The sequence below is a fragment of the Trachypithecus francoisi genome, unplaced genomic scaffold, assembly GCF_009764315.1.
Source record: "Trachypithecus francoisi isolate TF-2019V2 unplaced genomic scaffold, Tfra_2.0 Lachesis_group2, whole genome shotgun sequence".
Lineage (NCBI taxonomy): Eukaryota > Metazoa > Chordata > Mammalia > Primates > Cercopithecidae > Trachypithecus > Trachypithecus francoisi.
In genome coordinates, this window is record NW_022681465.1 from 116,444,246 (window position 1) to 116,463,436 (window position 19,191).

A 19,191-nucleotide genomic window follows, 5' to 3' on the forward strand; every position below is an offset into this window, starting at 1 on the left:
CACCTCAAAACCACCCCCAGCCTGATTCCACTCAGTGGAAAAATTGTCTTCCACTAAACCTGGTCCCTGCTGTCAAAAGTGTTGGGGACCTGCTGCTCTATCTGTCACTTTGACTTGTAAAGTTCTTTCCTGAACTATCTTATGACCCTTTGGGCTGTTCTTCCACTCTATCATGACCAGGACAATGAACAATGAATTCCCTAAAATAATTCCATATCCCTCCCCTAGTCAGATATTTCCAAACATCTCAACATGTCCCTCCACCCTCTTTTATTCGAATGTGATCCAGTGAAAGTTCTGCAGGGGGGTTGACTGTGTCTTTTTCTAGACATCCAGACTTTAAGGATACACCCCAGATCCAGCAGAAGCGGACAGCCATCCTGAGACCCAAAGCTTGTATCCTGCCCTAGGACTGCAACACTCAGAACTCACCAGGAAATGTACTGAATTCTGCAGTTTTCCTGTCAACAGCACAAATATGTTGTGTTCTAATTTGTTGTGAGAACACTGAAATTATACCACAATCACTGCAACCTTCTCATTTGTAGCAAACCAAGAACCTCAAAAAATGAACCTGCCCAGGCTCCTCTCACCTCCAGGAGGCTTCACTAAATGAGTGAAACTGCCCTCCTTTCCCTTCTCTGAGGGGATGTCTCATTAGGGAAGTAATGGCAGGGATGTGGGGAGGGAAACTGCCATGCTGGCAGCCCCCCTGAGCCCAGGGCTCTCAGGCCATGTCAGTGACAGTCTGATGGGGTGACATTGTGGAAACCCCAGTTGACCCAAGAGAAGTGACAGAATGGCTCTGATTTGGAAGCTGTCATGTTCCAGAGACCAGAATTGGATCTTCCTGCAGATGCTCAGACATAGGGATTGTTACACCGATTTTGCAGATCTGGAAACTGAAGCTCAGAGAAGTAAGCTCTTTGCCCAGCTGATGAGGGGTAAGTGGCGGCTCTGGGGTGTAAGCCCACTTCTGGCAGGCTCCCGGGCCTCACTCATGTTGCTATTGCAGGTTGGCACCAGGCTCAGGATGCAGAGGACCCCTGGGTTTCCTTGCATTTGGCTCAGCCCAGGAAGCCTGAGGCTGACGGTTGAGCTCTGTCCAGGAATGTGGGTGGGTTCTGGACCTGGTCGATGATGAGCAGAAACAGGCTGCCAGGATGGCTGCTAAAAAGCAGGATCGAAGGTATTGCTTTATCCTTTGTCAAGATGGGTTTGATCCGAGTGATGAATGACTAAGCCACAAAAAGCTGAGCGAGAGGCCACGCGGCTGGGCTAAAGAAGCCTGAGGCCGGCAACCCCTGCATCTGAGTGCTGGTGCTGAGGCTGATCTGCAGTGGTGATCATTGGATTCCTGAGGGCCCCTCCACCAGGGGACCTGGGATATCCAGGAGGACCCTTATACTCATGGGCAGGAGAGACAGACTTGGTCCAACTTGCACAGAAAGAGGCTTCTTTGAATGTAGAGTGATGAATGACTGAGCCACAAAGAGCTAAGCCAGAGGCCATGCGACTGAGCTGAGGAAAGCTGCAGGGCCACTCATCTGGCTGGAGGTGCATCCAGAATTGGTTCCTTCTGGTGGGTTCGTGGTATTGCTGACTTCAGTGAAGCCACAGACCTTCACAGTGAGCGTTACAGCTCTTAAAGGTGGCACCTCCGGAGTTGTTCGTTCCTCCCAGTGGGTTCATGGTCTCGCTGACTTCAGGAGTGAACCTGCAGACCTTCCCAGTGAGTGTTACAGCTCATAAAGGTAGTGCCAACCCAAAGAGCGAACAGCAGCAAGATTTACTGCAAAGAGTGAAAGAACAAACCTTCCACAGCATGGAACAGGACCAGATGGGGTTGCCGCTGCTGGCATGGGGTGGCCAGCTTTTATTCCCTTATCTGGCCCTGCCCACATCCTGCTGATTGGTCCATTTTACAGAGTGCTGATTGGTGCGTTTACAAACCTTTAGCTAGACACAGAGCACTAATTGGTGCGTTTACAATCCTTTAGGAGACAGAAAAGTTCTCCAAGTCCCCACCCCACCCAGACGCCTAGCCAACTTCACCTCTCAGAGGGAGGGCAGCAGGGCTAGGCTCAGAAAGGACAGCCCTCAGGCAGCTCTGGGGGTGGGGGTAGCTGGAACCAAGGGGTTCCATGAGGGTGCCGCTGTCGGGCAAAGCCAGTGCTGGGTTCCTCAAGGATGAACACAAGCTTCCTACCTTGGATCAGATGCCTGCCCCTTGGCTGTAGAAACTTGAACCACCTTCACTGTCAGCTAGTATCTTATGGAGGAGGAATGGGCCCCCTTCCAGGGCCAAAATAGTTCAGTGGGCAAAGGACAGGCAAAGGCAGCCTCCATCTGCTGCAGGGGGAAGCTCATGCAGATGCCCTGATCCCACTTCCTGCCAGGTGAATGCTGGCTGGTTTCTTTCAGAAGTAGAGGTGGGATTTTGACCCTCTCTCTCAGACATGTCTTAAAGGTAGGCAAGAATGTGCAGATCATTTGTGGTCGGCTGAGAATCTGACATGAGAGACCCAGAAACTTTTCCATGACCAGCAGCCTGGGGATTCAGGAGGGCGGGCAATGCAAGCTGCCAGCCCAAAGCTGACACCAGAGTCCAGGACACTTTTAAGCCAACATTCAACACAAGAGAAAACAAACGAACTGTGTACATACGGATATTTACTGTAGCATTAGCTACAGGGACAAAAAGTTGGAAATAAACTCCTTTATTTGTTAAGCAAATTGTGGTGCAACAATTTGAGCATGGTTATGCAGCTATTAATATATCGAACAGGCTGTAGCAACGTGAAGAACACTTATGTTCTGTTGAGTGCAAAAGCAGAATACAAATAAATCTCTGTTCGCCATTATGTGGAACAAGTCCATATGTATGAACAAGGACTGGAAAGTATAAAAGGAAACTTAAAAAGTCCCAGGACCCTCAAACTCCTGCCCAGGGTTAAGCCTAGAGGATGAGCCATGCAACCCCCTCTTCCAGATGAATGGCTGTTACTAGTATTATGCATTTGCCAGATCCCATCAGATAGGTACAAGGTCTCAGGAGAGCTGGGTGCAATGGCTCACCCCTGTAATTCCAGTGCTCTGGGAGGCTGAAACCGGAGGATCACTTGAGGTCAGGCGTTTAAGACCAGCCTGAACAGCATAGCGAGACCCCATCTCTACAAAAAATAATAAAATAATTTGCTGGGCATTGTGGCGTCCCAGCTACTCTGGAGGCTAAGGAAGGAAGATTGCTTAAGCCCAGGAAGTTGAGGCTACAGTGAGCTGTGTTTGTACCACTGCACTCCGGCCTGGATGACAGGGTGAGACCCTGTCTCAAAAGAAAACAAAATACAAACAACCACAACAAAAATCTTCTAAAAAAGTTTGGTGGGGGTTGAGAGTTCCGGATTGGCTCAGATAGATGACAAAAGAAATCTCTTGCCGGGTGCAGTGGCTCACGCCTGTAATCCCAGCAATTTGGGAGGCCGAGACAGGTGGTTCATCTGAGGTCGGGAGTTCGAGACCAGCCTGGCTAACATGGTGAAACCCCGTTTCTACTAAAAACAAAAAATTAGCCGGGTGTGGTGGTGGGCACCTGTAATCCCAGCTACTCAGAAGACTACAGGCAGGAGAATCGCTTGAACCCAGGAGGCGGAGGTTGCAGTGAGCTGAGACGCGTTACTGCACTCCAGTGTGGGCAACAAGAGCGAAACTCCATCTCAAACAAACAAACAAGAGATTCCACCTGTAGAAGGTGAGGGCCTGTGGGGATGTCAAGAGATCACGTGTCAGCGGGAGGAACAGAGTGACAGATGCCTTAAGGGGCCGCTCAGTGCTCATCCTTTCTCCCACGCCTGACATCACAGTAGAGGCTGTAGAGGCTGGAGGAGGTAAAAATTCAGTTTGCCTGTATGGGCATCCACCCGTTCATCCACCCACTCGTTCATTCAGCACAGTTTTATGGAGCAGCCGTTCTAGGTATTTGGAATACATTAGCAAACAATTGAAGATCCTCCCCACCCGCCCCCCCACGGCACTTTCCAGCCTCAGGAGGTTCTGGGCAATGCGCGGGCTGGGAGGTCAGCTGTGCCGTATTTCTGCTTCTTCCTGCCACCTGGGGTCCTGAGGACAGAAGCCATGCACTAAAGGCAGTGGAGATGGACAAGGGAGCCTGGGCCCCTGAGGACTTTCCCAGGGCTGAGCCAGCCTGGAGCATTCTTCTGCACTTCTTTGTTTAAACCCCAGTGTGAAAGATTTGCTGTTATTTGCATCTGAATGCAGCCCTAACTGATGGAAGTAGAGACAAAGGGGAGGGAGCACTGAAATACTCCAAGGCTGGGCTCTGGGGTTTTGGCGTCTTGAAATTTCCCATGTACTCTTTTTAAAACACTCCCAAATTAGGCCTATCCTAGAGAAGGGCGCTCCTCCTGACACAGGGGCCCCAACTCTGAAAATCTAGAACTTGGGATTTTCAGCTAAGAGTGAAGAGGGCAGTTGGGGAGGGCCCCTAAGCAATCCCATGGCCCCGCAAGCTAAGGGTGGCACGCACTGATCAGCGTCATGGTGGGTGCAAGTATGTGAAGCCCAGCTCAAGCGGGAGGAGAACTTAATGGGTCTGACCTAAGGCACAAGTGCTCAAAAGACAGCATCAGTGTCGGGCTCCCTCTGTCCCTGTCTCAACCTTGCTCTCCCCGGGTTGCCTTCACTTGGGTTGCCTCAGGTGGCTCTCCCTGTATGGTACAAGATGATCCCCAGCACTTCCCAGCGCATTCAGGAGGAACATTCTGTCCTCTCAGAATCCCAGCGGGGCACAGCAGGACAGAAATGCTTTCTCTTCTTTTTTTCATTTTTTGAGACGGAGTCTCGCTCTGTCGCCCAGGCTGGAGTGCAGTGGCGCGATCTTGGCTCATTGCAAGCTCCGCCGCCTGGGTTCACGCCATTCTCCTGCCTCAGCCTCTGGAGTAGCTGGGACTACAGGCGCTGCCACCTCGCCCAGCAAATTTTTTTGTATTTTTAGTAGAGACAGAGTTTCACCGTGTTAGCCAGGATGGTCTCGATCTCCTGACCTCGTGATCCACCCGCCTCCGCCTCCCAAAGTGCTGGGATTACAGGTGTGAGCCACCATGCCCGGTCGCTTTCTCTTTTTTAAAGGACTTTCCATTCTGTATTCTGAGCCTCAGTGGCTTATCTCACGTCGTCGTGAGTCCCACTAAGCCAGCCACTGGGAGCAGCTGAATAAAATGCTCCAATGGACCAGACCATGTGTTTCTTCCTAGAGGCCAAGGGGAAGGACCCCTTGACCCAGCCCCGTGGACTGAGAATGGAGAGCGTGGTATAATAAAAAATAAATATTGGTCTTGGTCCCTGCTTCTTGGCATATAACTCCCGGAACCCTTGGAATCTCTGATAACGGTGATAATCTCTGATCATGATTTTAGATAGCCTCAGGATAAGGGCTGGTTGCCAGAGGAACCAGCCATGTATTTAGAGGTTTGAGACTTTCAGCCCCATAGCCTGATCTCCAGGGAGGGGTGCAGAGCGGGAGACTGAATCAGTCATCCCTGGCCGAGGCTCAGGTAATGAAGCCTCCAAGGTTCTGGGTTGGTGAACACACAGATGCTGGGAGGGGATGCACCCAGAGAGGGTATAGGGGCTCCAGGCCCCTTTCCTCATCCCTCGCCCTGTGCATCTCCTCCGTTTGGCAGTTCCTGAGTTGTATCCTTTATTATGGCAGGAGTAAGGAAAGTGCCCTCCTGAGTCCTGTGAGTCATTCTAGCAAATTACAGAACCTGAAGTGGGGCAGGTTGTGGGAAGCCCTAACTTTGTAGCCAAGTCGGACCAAAGTGTGGGTAGCTTGGCACCGGAAGACAGGACAGTATTACGGGACTAAACCCTACGGAGTGTCAAGCCAACTCCGGGTATTTAGTGTCGGAATCGGATGGAATCGTAGGACACCCAGTTGATGCCAGAATTGGTTGGTGTCTGGAGGGTTTCCCAAGGAAAACTGGGATGTGCTTACAGGTATAAGGGACATAGATCTGGGTAGTGACAGTAACAGGCACACTTGTTCCCCTGTGGCAGAGGTGGCTTGCCCTGCCCCTGGGCTGAGTCAGGAGTCTCTCCAGCATCACCTGGGGCACGCCAGGAGCATCCCAGGCTGGGAAGAGAGACACCCATTGGGGGCCATTGGGATGCCTTGCGCTGCAATTAACAGAAACCCTCACTGACATGGGCTTCCTTGAGAAGGGGATCCAGGGGAAGGAAGGGTTTTGGGCGGGCTGCGTGGTCCTTTCACAGGCTTCATCCCCAGGGCCATCTTCTCTCACAGCTGCAAGATAAATGCCAGCCGCAACTGGAGCACGGCACTTTCTCATTCTTACTGGATAGGGAGAGAAAAATCATTCCCTTAAAGGCAGAAAAAAAATTCTCATCTTCAGCCATTTTTTTTCTTTTCTTTGGCAGAGACGAGGACTCTCTGTGTTGCCCAGGCTACATTTTTTTTTTTTTTTGAGATGGAGTCTCGCTCTGTTGCTCAGGCTGGAGTGCGGTAGCGTGATCTCAGCTCAATGCAACCTCTGCCTCCCAGGTTCACGCCATTCTCCTGCCTCAGCCTCCCGAGTAGATGGGACTACAGGTGCCCGCCACCACGCCCGGCTAATTTTTTGTATTTTTAGTAGAGACGGGGTTTCACCGTGTTAGCCAGGATGGTCTCCATCTCCTGACCTCGTGATATGCCCTCCCAAAGTGCTGGAATTACAGGCGTGAGCCACCGCGCCTGGCCCAGGCTGCTCTTAAATCCTGGGCTCAAGTGATACTCCTGCCTCAGCCTCCCAAAGTGCTGGGATTACAGGCAAGAGCCACCACACATGGCCTTCAGCCAATTTTGATACCTGCCCAACCACTCTGGATGAATAGTCAACAAGGAGATGCCAGGGCTGATTGCTTTAAGCCCGGGCCCCTGACTGGAACAGGAGATAAGATGACATCATAGACTGGCTGATGTGCTTACACTAACTTCAGGAAGGGAGGGGACTGTGTGAAGGCGGTGGGTTCTGGGTGGGTGCTCTCTGTGTAGAGCTGCATTGCCTGGTACGTGCTGACCCATGGGGAAGGAGATGACCTTCTCTATTTTCTCCTCCTTTGCCTTTTCTTTTTTTTTCTTTACCTTATAAATGTTTTTATTAAATGTTTATTTTTTGTATTCCTTAAAAACAAAACAAAAATCACAAGTTTAACACTAATCTTTTGAAATACTGTACACCAAACAAAGCCACCTCACTCATGCAGCAAGTTGCTCTATGTTCTCTTTACTTCTGTTTGCGAGATGATCCTCAGTAATTTCTGCAGATTCCTCTTCAACAGATTATATGCAAGAGGTAAATGCTGGCCAGCAACTTTATGAAAATAATGGGAGCCACAGCAAAAGAGCTCCATTCCCAACTCAAGCCCCAAGCCGTAATCACGTTCATCATTAGCAAACTGCACAAAAGTCATCATTTCCTGAATGGGAACAAAAGCTTTCAGTCTCTCCTCCCTTGCAGCCTCAACTATTGTCTTGCAAATTCTCTTGATGTCAGCATGTGTTTCAGGGAGCTCTGTGTCCCCAACATGATTTTTATCCACTGGAACAGCCAAGCCTGCACCACGAATGACCTTTGTCACAACTTTCTTATCTCTCTGTTTCATCTTCGTGGTTCTCTGTTTCAGTGAGTACCCCCACTTCTCTGGCTGTTTCTGTGAGTTTTTCATCTATGTTTTTCAAGAGATTAGTTTTCTTTTCTTTCTTTTTTTTTTGAGGCAAAGTTTTGCTGTTGTACCCAGGCTGGAGTGCAATGGTGTGCTCTTGGCTCACCGCAACCTCCGCCTCCTGGGTTCAAGTGATTCTCTGCCTCAGCCTCCTGAGTAGCTGGGATTACAGGCATGCACCACCATGCCCGACTAATTTTGTATTTTTAGTAGACACGGGGTTTCTCCATGTTGGTCAGGCTGGTCTCGAACTCCCTACCTCAGGTGATCTGCTTGCCTTGGCCTCCCAAAGTGCTGGGATTATAGGCATGAGACACCGCGCCCGGCCCAGTGTTCTTTTTATCCGTTACTTCTTTAAGTTTTTTCATCAAAAATAATTCGATTACAGCAAATACATTATCTCCATTTGGAACAATTGTACACTTTTTCTTTGCTTCATTTATACCAACATATGCAGGAAGTTCATCAGTAGAATCCCTGAAATACCCCATGTGGTACTGAGTTTTATTATCTCCAATGGTAATGGTCTGGAACTCAGGAGGATCATAGTAAAACCTCCAATGAAGATTAACATTCGGGCCTGTTGAATTTTCCTGCGTTTTTTGTTTTCCAGCAAGGATATCAGAAGGACCAACTAACTGAAGCCCGAGGCTTTGCAGAAAGTGACCGGCAGGCTTTTCAGGATCCAGTTCTTCACAGAACTTCCAGAAGCCATCAACATCTTCAGGTGAAGAGAGCTTATAATCATTTTCTACTTCTTTTTGAAGATCACATCATCTTCACAGAATTTACTTTTCTTCACATTGACTGTTTTTTCATAGGCCCCTCCCAGCCGGACCTGCGCCTCCTGCCACCGCCGACCATTCTGCAGCTGCAGCACCTTTTTTTGTTTTTGTTTTTGTTTTTGTTTTTTTTGAGATGGAGTCTCGCTCTGTCGCCCAGGCTGGAGTGCAGTGGCCGGATCTCAGCTCACTGCAAGCTCCGCCTCCCGGGTTTACGCCATTCTCCTGCCTCAGCCTCCCGAGTAGCTGGGACTACAGGCGCCCGCCACCTCGCCTGGCTAGTTTTTTGTATTTTTTAGTAGAGACGGGGTTTCACCGTGTTAGCCAGGATGGTCTCGATCTCCTGACCTCGTGATTCGCCCGTCTTGGCCTCCCAAAGTGCTGGGATTACAGGCTTGAGCCACCGCGCCTGGCCTTTGTTTTTGTTTTTGATGGGGTCTGGCTCTGCTGCCCAGGCTGGAGTGCAGTGGCAGAAACATAACTCACTGAAGCCTCAAACTCTCAGGCTCAAGCCATCCTCCTGACCCAGTGACCCAGCCTTCTGAGTAGCTAAGGCTACAGCCACGCACCACCGTGCCTGGTTAATTTTTTGTTGTTGCTGAGACAGGGTCTTGCTATGCTGCCCAGGCTGGCCTGGAACTCCTGGCCTCAAGTGATCCTCCCACCTCAGCCTCCCAAAGCGCTCAGGTTACAAGTGTGAGCTGCTGTGCCTGGCCTTCTCTTCCTTTTCTCTCCCATTTCACCCTCTTCCTCCCCTACCACTCTGTTCTTTCATCACCTGTTTACTTTTGCCCTCCCCCGTTTTCTGACTCCACCCCACACAAGTTTCACTAGCTAATTTTAAATAGAGATAAACCTTAGCATTGGCTATACAGGTTGGACAGATGGCTATACCTTTAAACCTCAAGTTTTTAATCCTTAAGATGGGAGAATTGGCCAGGTGCGGTGGCTCACGCCTGTCATCCCAGCACTTTGGGAGGCTGAGACGGGCAGATCACCTGAGGTCAGGAGTTTGAGACCAGCCTGGCCAACATGGTGCAACCCTATCTCTACTAAAAATGCAAAAAAATAATTACCCAGGCGTGGTGGCATTCAACTGTAATTCCAGCTACTCGGGAGGCTGAGGCAGGAGAAGCCTTTGAACCCGAGAGGCAGAGCTTGCAATGAGCCAAGATCGCACCACTGCACTCCACCCTGAGCAACAGAGCGAGACTCCATCTCAAAAAAAAAAAAAAAAAAAATTAAAATAAATAAATAAAATGGGAGAATTAATATTAGTCTTGCATGGTAATTAGGGAGGTTAAATATTATATTTTGGATTCTGAAACTGGCCAAGATGAAGTAAGAGACCACTACAATTCATCCATGCCGCCGACTGGGGACAAAATCAACAAGTCACTAGCTAAGAACTCTGCAGTATTAACAAGAGCAGGCAGACTGGACAGAAGAGCTGAAACTTGAAGGATGACCCATTCAAGGGCAAGTTTCCCAGTTTCTTTTTCTTTCTTGTCTCCCAGTTTTGAATTGAGGTCAGCCCCAGTACAGAACTGTGCAGCATGTATGGGCAGAAAAGGCACCAAGAGAACCATCTGTGAGTGGAAAAAACACAAACCGTTGTTCCTCTGCTCCCACGCCACAATAAGCAACACAGAAGGCTTCGGTGACCAAGTGTTGGGGGTTTCTCCCCACACGCCAGCAAGCAAGCAACCAATTCTGCATCAGGTACCAGCTGGGTGTCCTCTATATTCTAATGCTATCTATCTGGAGATAGCATCGTAGCCCACAGGGTGGGGCTCAGTCCCTAAGACTGCCCCCACTTTTTTTTTTTTTTTTTTTTTGAGACGGAGTCTCGCTCTGTCGCCCAGGCTGGAGTGCAGTGGCCGCATCTCAGCTCACTGCAAGCTCCACCTCCGGGTTCACGCCATTCTCCTGCCTCAGCCTCCCGAGTAGCTGGGACTACAGGCGCCCACCACCTCGCCCGGCTAGTTTTTTGTATTTTTTAGTAGAGACGGGGTTTCACAGTGTTAGCCAGGATGGTCTCGATCTCCTGACCTCGTGATCCGCCCATCTCGGCCTCCCAAAGTGCTGGGATTACAAGCTTGAGCCACCGCGCCCGGCCAACTGCCCCCACTTCTGATGCCACTCCCAAGCCTGGGCCTCAGGAACTCCTGATGGACCGGCTTTAAGTTGCGTTCAATTAATTTGCGAGAGTGGCTCACAGAACTCAGGGACACACTTACGTTTGCTGGTTTATTATAAAGGGTATTGCAAAGGATATAGATGAAGAGATGCATGGGCAAGGCATGGGGAAAGGGGCGCGAAGGTTCTATGCCCTCCCTGGGCACCTCCAGGAACCTCCATGTGTTCAGCTATCCTGGAGGTTATACAGAGGCTTCATTACATGGGCATGGCTGGTTAAATCACTGGCCATGGGTGAACACCTTAACCTTCAGCCCCTCTCCGCTCCCTGGAGGCTGGGGGGTGAGGCTGGAAGCCCCAGGCCTCTAGTCCTGCCTGGGTCTTTCTGGTGACCAGCCCCATCCTGGAGCTACCTGGGGGCTGCCCGCCTTCACCCACCTCTTCAGCATATGAAAGACACCAGTGTGGAGATTCCACGGATTTTAGGGGTTGTAGACCAGGAAGCCCGGATGAAAACCAAATGTGTATTTTATAACAACATACCATTTCTCTAGCCAGAGGACTGGGAAAGGGCCCTCTGCAACATGCAGCGTGCATGGAAGGGAGGCCCTTGGGTTCATTTCTTTCCCTTTTTTTCTCTCCTGCTTCAACTGAGGGCAGCTGAGGTTCAAAGCTGCACTATGGTGCCAGCAGCACAAGCACACAAAACTCCGAGAGGAATCCCACAGAAGCCACTGAGTGTGAGGTCAACCCCAAGAGGAGAGGGCTGAGAAGGGGTCCCTAATTCCATGGATGAATGAATGCAAATCCCAGGCTTGCCTGCAAGTTGCACAGAACAGACCCAGAGCAGCATACCAAAGTCTTTTTAAAAGTTTTTCACAGCCGGGTGTGGTGGCTCACACCTGTAATCCCAACAGTTTGGGAGGCCAAGGTGGGCAAATCACCTGAGATTAAGAGTACTAGACTAGCTCGGCCAGCATGGTGAAACCCCATCTCTACTAAAAATACAAAAATTAGCTGAGCATGGTGGCTTGAGCCTGTAATCTCAGCTACTCTGGAGGCTGAGGCAGGAGAATCGCTTGAACCTGGGAGGTGGAGGTTGCAGTGAACTGAGATCGCACCACTGTACTCCAGCCTGGGCAACAAGAGCAAAACACTGTCTTAAAAAAAAAAAGTTTTTCACATTTGGCTGTTCCTGACCAGCCTGGTCAACATGGTGAAACCCTGTCTCTACTAAAAATATGAAAATTAGCTGGGCGTGGTGTTGTGCACCTGTAATCCCAGCTACTTGGGAGGCTGAGACAGGAGAATTGCTTGAAGGCGGAGATTACAGTGAGCTGAGCTCACACCATTGCGTTCCAGCCTGGGCAACAGCATAAGACTCCATCTTAAAAAAAAAAATTTTTTTTCACTTTTAAACAACCATGGATTCATTGGAAGTTGCAAAGATAGTGCTGAAAATCCTGTGTACTCTTCACCCAGCTTCCCCCAAGGGGAATATCTTTTTTTTTTTTTTTTTTTTTTTTGCTATTTTTATCCTCCATTGTCAACTCCAATGGGGATATCTTATACAATTATATAAGACATTGTAGTATGATACTAAAACCAGGAAGTTGACATTGGCACAATGCTATTAACTAGACTACAGACCTTATTCGGAGTTCATCAGTTTTTATAAGCGTGTGTGTGTGTTTGTATAGTACTATGCAATTTTTGTATAGATATGTGTAACCACCACAATCAAGACCCTGAACCACTCCTGTCACTACAAACTCCCTGTGCTACCCCTGTACAGTTTACTCACTTCCATGCCCTTCCCTGTGCTCTGGCAAGTGCTAATCTGTTCTCTATTCCCATAGCTTTGTCATTTTGAGAAGTTACGTAAATGGAATCATACAGTATGTTACCTTCTAAGATTAGCTTTTTTCACAAAGCATAAGGTCTGCAAGATCCATCCAAGTTGCTACATGTATCAATAGCCAGTTCCTTTTTATTTCTGAGTAATATTCCACTGCATGGATGTTTCAGAGTTCTTTTAACTTTTCCTCCCATGAGGGATATTTAGATTATTGTTCCCAGTTTTGGGCTGTGGTAAACACAGTGACTATGAAGATTCATGTACATGTTTCTGTTAAACATGAGTTTTCATGTCTCTGAGACAGATGTCCAAGAGTGTCATTGTAGAGTCACATGGTAAGTCATGTTTAGCATCACAAGAAACTCTCACACTTAACTCCAGGGCAGCTGTGCCACCTTACATTCCACCAACCAAAGTCTTTGAAAATGAAGGTGGCATTGCATCTACCACACATAGAAGATGAGGCAGCATGTATGATCTGAACCTAGTCAAGATCGATAGCTTGCTAAAGCCACCACAGTAAAACATTACTGTCCAGAGAATTTTAACAAACACCCAGGGTCTCATGCGTGATATTCAATTATGTCCAGGATGCAATCCAAAATTAATTGAAGTTCAAATAACCAACAAAATGTGACCAATTCTCAAGAGAAAAGTTAACCAGCAAGAGATGCTGGTCTCCAGATAACCCAGACATTGTAGCGGCTCGTAGAACTGTGCTCCAAGAGGTAAAGGCAAACATTCCTAGAAAAAAAAAATGATGGTCAGATGTGGTGGCTCACACCTCTAGTCTCAGCACTTTGGGAGGCTGAGACGGGCAGATCACCTGAGGTCAGGAGTTTGAGACCAGCCTGGCCAACATGGTGAAACCCCATCTCTACTAAAAACACAAAAATTAGCCGGGTATGGTAGCATGTGCCTGTAATCCTAGCTACTTGGGAGGCTGAGGCAGGAGAATCACTTGAATCTGGGAGGCAGAGGTTGCAGTGAGCTGAGATCACACCACTGCACTCCAGCCTGGGCAACAAGAGTGAAACTCTGACTCAAAAAAAAAAAAAAAAAAAAAGGAACTATGCCCCAAGAGGTAAAGGCAAATATTCCTAGAAAAAAACATGAAAGGTAAATGCTCTCAGCACACAAATAGAAACAACCAATGGAAATTTTAGAGCTGGAAAATACAATATCTGAAATCAAAAGTCCAGTGGATGAGATATGTAACTGAATGGAGATGACAGAGGAAAGAGTGGACTTGAGGGTAGAATAGTAGAAACAATCCAATTTGAATAATAGAAACAAAGAGTATAAAAAGAAAAAGAGCCTCAGGGGCCATGGGGCAATATGAGAAGGTTGATGATTTGTGTTATTGGAGTCTCAGAAAGAGAGTACAAGGTGACTGGGCAGAAAACAATATATTGAAAAAATAATGGCTGAAAATTTCCCAAGCTGAATAAACATTTATACAGATTCAAGAAGCTCAGCAAATCTCCAAAAGGATAAACTTACAGAAAACCACACTCACACACATCTTAATCATGCCATGGAAACTAAAGATGAAGAGTAAATCTTGAAAGAAGCCAGAGGGCCGGGCGCGGTGGCTCAAGCCTGTAATCCCAGCACTTTGGGAGGCCAAGACGGGCAGATCACGAGGTCAGGAGATCGAGACCATCCTGGCTAACATGGTGAAACCCCGTCTCTACTAAAAAAAATACAAAAAAAACTAGCCATGCGAGGTGGCGGGCGCCTGTAGTCCCAGCTACTCGGGAGACTGAGGCAGGAGAATGGCGTAAACCTGGGAGGCGGAGCTTGCAGTGAGCTGAGATCCGGCCACTGCACTCCAGCCTGGGCGACAGAGCGAGACTCCGTCTCAAAAAAAAAAAAAAAGAAAGAAAGAAGCCAGAGAAGAGTGACACATGGCACACAGGAGAATAGCAGACTGTGGATTGCTCCCCAGAAATCCCAGAGGCCAGAAGACCAGGGAGCAACATCTTTCAAGTGCTGAAGGGAAATAATTGTTAACCCAGTGTCTTAGTCCATTTAGGCTGCTATGACAGAATGTGATGGCTGAGTGACTTGTAAACAGCAGACAGAGAATCTCACAGTTCTGGAGGCTGGGAAGTCCAAGATCACTGCATGGGCAGATTCACCATCTAGTGAGGGCCCCTTTTCTGCATCACAGACAGCTGCTTCTCACTGTGTCCTCACATGGTGGGAGGGACAAGGGAGCTCTCTGGGGCCTCTTTTATAAGAATGTTAATCCCGGCTGGGCGTGGTGGCTCACGCCTGTAATCCCAGCACTTTGGGAGGCCAAGGCAGGCAGATCACGAGGTCAGGAGATCGAGACCATCCTGGCTAACACGGTGAAACCCCGTCTCTACTAAAAATACAAAAAATTAGCCGGGCGTGGTGGTGGGCGCCTGTCATCCCAGCTACTTGGGAGGCTGAGGCAGGAGAATGGTGTGAACCCAGGAGGTGGAGCTTGCAATGAGCTGAGATTGCGCCACTGCACTCCAGCCTGGATGACGGAGCAAGACTCTGTCTCAAAAAGAATGTTAATCCCAGTCAGGAGGGCTCTGATTTCATGATCCTAGCACCCCCACAAAGGCCCCACATCTCAATACGATCACAATATGGCTGAGGTTTCAACATATGGATTTTGAGGGGATGCAAACATTGACTCTACAGCACCCAGGATCCTATATATCCCATGAATGTTCCTTCAGGAATGTTCCCAGATCAAGGAAAACTAGGAGATTTGTGGCCAGCAGACCTGATATAAAAGAAATGTTATTGAGGCAGGAGGATCACTGGAGCCCAAGAGTTCAAGACCACCCTGAGCAACATGGAAAGACCCCATCTCTACAAAAAATAAAAAAATTAATTGGGTGTGGGGGCGTGTGCCTATAGTTCTAGCTTCCTGGGAGGCTGAGGCAGGATAATGGCTTGAGTCCAGGAGATCGAGGCTGCAGTGAGCCATAATTGTACCACTGCATTCCAGCCTGGATAACAGAGATCCTGTTTCAATAAATAAATTAATTAATAAAAATAAAAATCATTAGCTGGCAGGGTGGTACACCTCTGTAATCCCAGCTGCCCCAGAGGCTGAGGTGAGAGGATCAGTTGAGCCCAGGAGTTTGAGGCAGCAGTGATCCACGATCACGCCACCACACTCCAGCCTGGCCGACAGAGCAAGACCTCATCTCTAAAATAAAAAAAGAAAGAAAAAGAATGTTAAAGGAAGTTCTTCAGGTTGAAGGGCAAGGATACCACAGGAAAACTTGGGACTTCAGAAATGAAAGAACAGCAGAAATGCTACATGTCCAGGTAAATACACCAGACTATTTTTCTCCTCTATTATTTAAAGATACAAATGACTGCTAAAGGAGAAAATGATAACATTGTTTGATAGATTCTGCCATATATACAGATATAACACATATGACAACTATTAGTTAAAAGGGAAGGGTAAGGGACGCATAGTGACAAGGCATCGAATTTGAAGTCGAAGGAGACTCTACATGCCCTGCAACGTGGCGCGTCTTCGTCCCCTCTGTGTCAAAGCACTGTGTGGTCTGCAGGTCTTTTTGCCATTAAGTAAGATCAAAGGTTTTAACACTTAATGAAAGTTGACTGAAAGAAAGAACAAATGGCTTCAGCCAGGTCTGCTATCAGCCACCATTGTCAGAAAAGCCTCTGGGTTTTATTCTCAAACTGCTGCCTCTCCAGGGAAAGAGGTCCTAGGGGTTAGTGCTCTGCCTGCCCTTCCCCCTGCTCCCAGTTCTCTCACCCCCGCGCGGCTTAGCCTCAGGCCTGGCCCCAGAAAGTGTGCATCTGAGAATGGGGTGACCCGCTGAGGGCTGCAACCTCAGCCTCAGCTGCATCGGGCCTGGGGTCATCTGTGGTTTGCCTGCATGGGACTTTTCCACATCCTGTCTTCTTTGGAGAAAGACCCTGGGTTTTTCCCGTGGACCCTTCTCTCCCACTCTCGGCTCGTGTGGTTGGGTGAACCTCACCTCCTTAGGCCCCAGGTGAGCACGTGGCCGCAGCCTGGCCAAGCAAGTCATCTTAACCCTGCCCACCGGGCAGTGCTGACTTGTCTACAGGTGCAGTAGGCACAGTGCCTAGGGCCCAGAGTGCTTCTAGGGGCTCATGGAAATGTTTTCAGTTCTTTCCAAATTGGAAGGAGAAAAACAACCTTTTAAGATGAAAGAAGGCTTTCAGCAGCCTTCCTCTCTAGGTTAATCATTTCTAGCTTTTGATTTAAAGTGACAGATGCATGGCGCTTCCTTTCACTTGGACACCTAGAGGCCATTGTAGGGTTATTAATCGGTCTAATTTCAATATTGTTGTGTTTCAGAGAATAGGGAGGCTGGAGGAGAGGGAGAGAAACAGGAAATGGCTGGTAGGTGGAGCAGTCAGAACGCACCCATATGGATTCAGTTCACTGTCTTACATGGGCACGGTTCCTGGTGCCCAAAACAAGTGCAATAGTCACTTGAATCATCACTGATCACCATAACAGATACAATAATAAGGAAAAAGCGTGAAATATTGGGAGAGTTAGCAAAACATGACAGAGACAGGAAGTGAGCACATGCTGTTGGAAAAATGGCCCTGATGGACTTGTTCAGTGCAAGGTAGCCACGAACCTTCAACTTGGAAAATCGCAGTATCTAGCAAGAGCAATAAAGCAAAGTGCAGCAAGATGAGGTGACCCCCCTACGCTGTGGCTTCTCTCCCCTGGATGGATACAGACTAATTCCTGTGTTTTTATTTATTTTTATTTTTATTTTGAGATGGAGTCTCGCTCTGTGGCCCAGGCTAGAGTGCAGTGGCCGGATCTCAGCTCACTGCAAGCTCTGCCTCCCGGGTTCACGCCATTCTCCTGCCTCAGTCTCCCGAGTAGCTGGGACTACAGGCACCCGCCACCTCGCCCGGCTAGTTTTTTGTATTTTTTGGTAGAGACGGGGTTTCACCGTGTTAGCCAGGATGGTCTCAATCTCCTGACCTCGTGATCCACCCATTTCGGCTTCCGAAAGTGCTGGGATTACAGGCTTGAGCCACTGCGCCCGGCCCTGTGTTTTTATTTTTAATTCAAGTCTTATTATTATTATTATTTTTTGAGATGGAGTCCCGCTCTGTTGTCCAGGCTGGAGTGCCGTGGCATGATCTCGGCTCACTGCAGCCTTGGCCTCCCGGGTTCAAGCAATTCTCCTGCCTCAGCCTCCCAAGTAGCTCAGATTATAGGTACGTGCCACCATGCCTGGCTAATTTTTGTATTTTTAGTAGCAATGGGGTTAAGCTGGTCTCAAACTCCTGACCTCAGGTGACCTGCCTGCCTCGGCCTCCCAAAGTGCTAGGATTACAGGTGTGAACCACCATGCCTGGCCTAATTCAAATCTTATTTTTTAAAATAAATAACTGTGTCAGTCAGGGTAAGTTTGGTTGTGCTGTGGTAACAATGCCAAGGTCTCTGTGGCTTCAACGTCACTCATACTGCGTATCTGTTCCCGGTTGCTGGCAGCTTTGCTCCGTGTAATTTCCCTTGAGGATCCTGGCCGACAGAGCCTCCACTGCCTGAACATTGCTGATCTCTGGGCAGGAGAAAGAACATGGCATCTGTCACTTCTGCTCACACTTCACTGACTTATGCAAGTCACATGGCTGCTTCTGACTTCCAGTGACGTGGAAATGCAATCTGACCACGAGCCTAGGAGGAGGAAAACCAGCAATTTCAGTGAGCAGCATTAATGACTACCAGATAGCACACGCACAAGTGGTAGCTTCAGGTGGGATACATCCACGTGGGCCACGTCCATGCGGAAACATTCGCCTGGGATACACCCACACAGGACGCATGCACATGGATACAGCCACACGGGCACATGCACATGGATGCTGCCACACGAGATATATTCATATGGGAGGCATGCACGTGGATAATTTCACACGGGATACAGTGACACAGATGTATTCACAGGGGATAACATCCACATGGGATATATCCACGTCGTACATCCACATGGGAGACAACCACGCAGGATTTGTCCACAGGGCAGCATCGACATGGGACACATTCACAAGCCTATGTTCACATGGTTCAGAGATCAAATCAATCATCCTCACTAGACAGTAAGTTCTTTTTTTTTTTTTTTTTTTTTTTTTTTTGAGACGGAGTCTTGCTCTGCCACCCAGGCGGAGTACAGTGGCCGGATCTCAGCCACTGCAAGCTCCGCCTCCCGGGTTTACGCCATTCTCCTGCTCAGCCTCCCGAGTAGCTGGGATACAGGCGCCCGCTCGTCGCCCGCTAGTTTTTTATTTTTTTAAGTGAGACAGGGTTTCACGTATTAGCCAGATGGTCTCGATCTCCTGACCTCGTGATCAGTCTCGGCCTCCCAAATGCTGGGTTACAGGCTTGAGCCACCCGGCGACAGTAAGTAGTTCATGGCTTCTGTGTAAACTTCCATTTTTTATATTTTTCATGCAAATACAAATAAATATCACGTATTCTTATTCCCTCTCGTCTAACACAAGTGAGAGGAGAGTATACTATGTAGTCTGTCCTGCAGTTCGTTTACTTTTTGAACTTAACGTCGTAAGTGAACATCCTTTATTTTTAGCATGCAGTGTTTCCTCCGTCATCTGCACAGCTGCATGGCCTCCCGTCAGATA

The 19,191-nt window shown here is 48.5% G+C and overlaps 1 protein-coding gene across 1 annotated transcript; it reads right to left on the reverse strand.

The window, feature by feature from the left end:
• Nucleotides 1-7,276: 7,276 nt before the first annotated feature.
• On the reverse strand, nt 7,277-18,639 carry LOC117066089 (histone PARylation factor 1-like). The gene is given in 6 exon segments (XM_033181558.1): nt 7,277-7,344; nt 7,347-7,713; nt 7,715-7,776; nt 8,084-8,464; nt 18,278-18,352; nt 18,471-18,639. Coding segments are annotated over 6 exon segments (1,122 nt in total).
• Between the last annotated feature and the right edge of the window lie 552 nt (nt 18,640-19,191).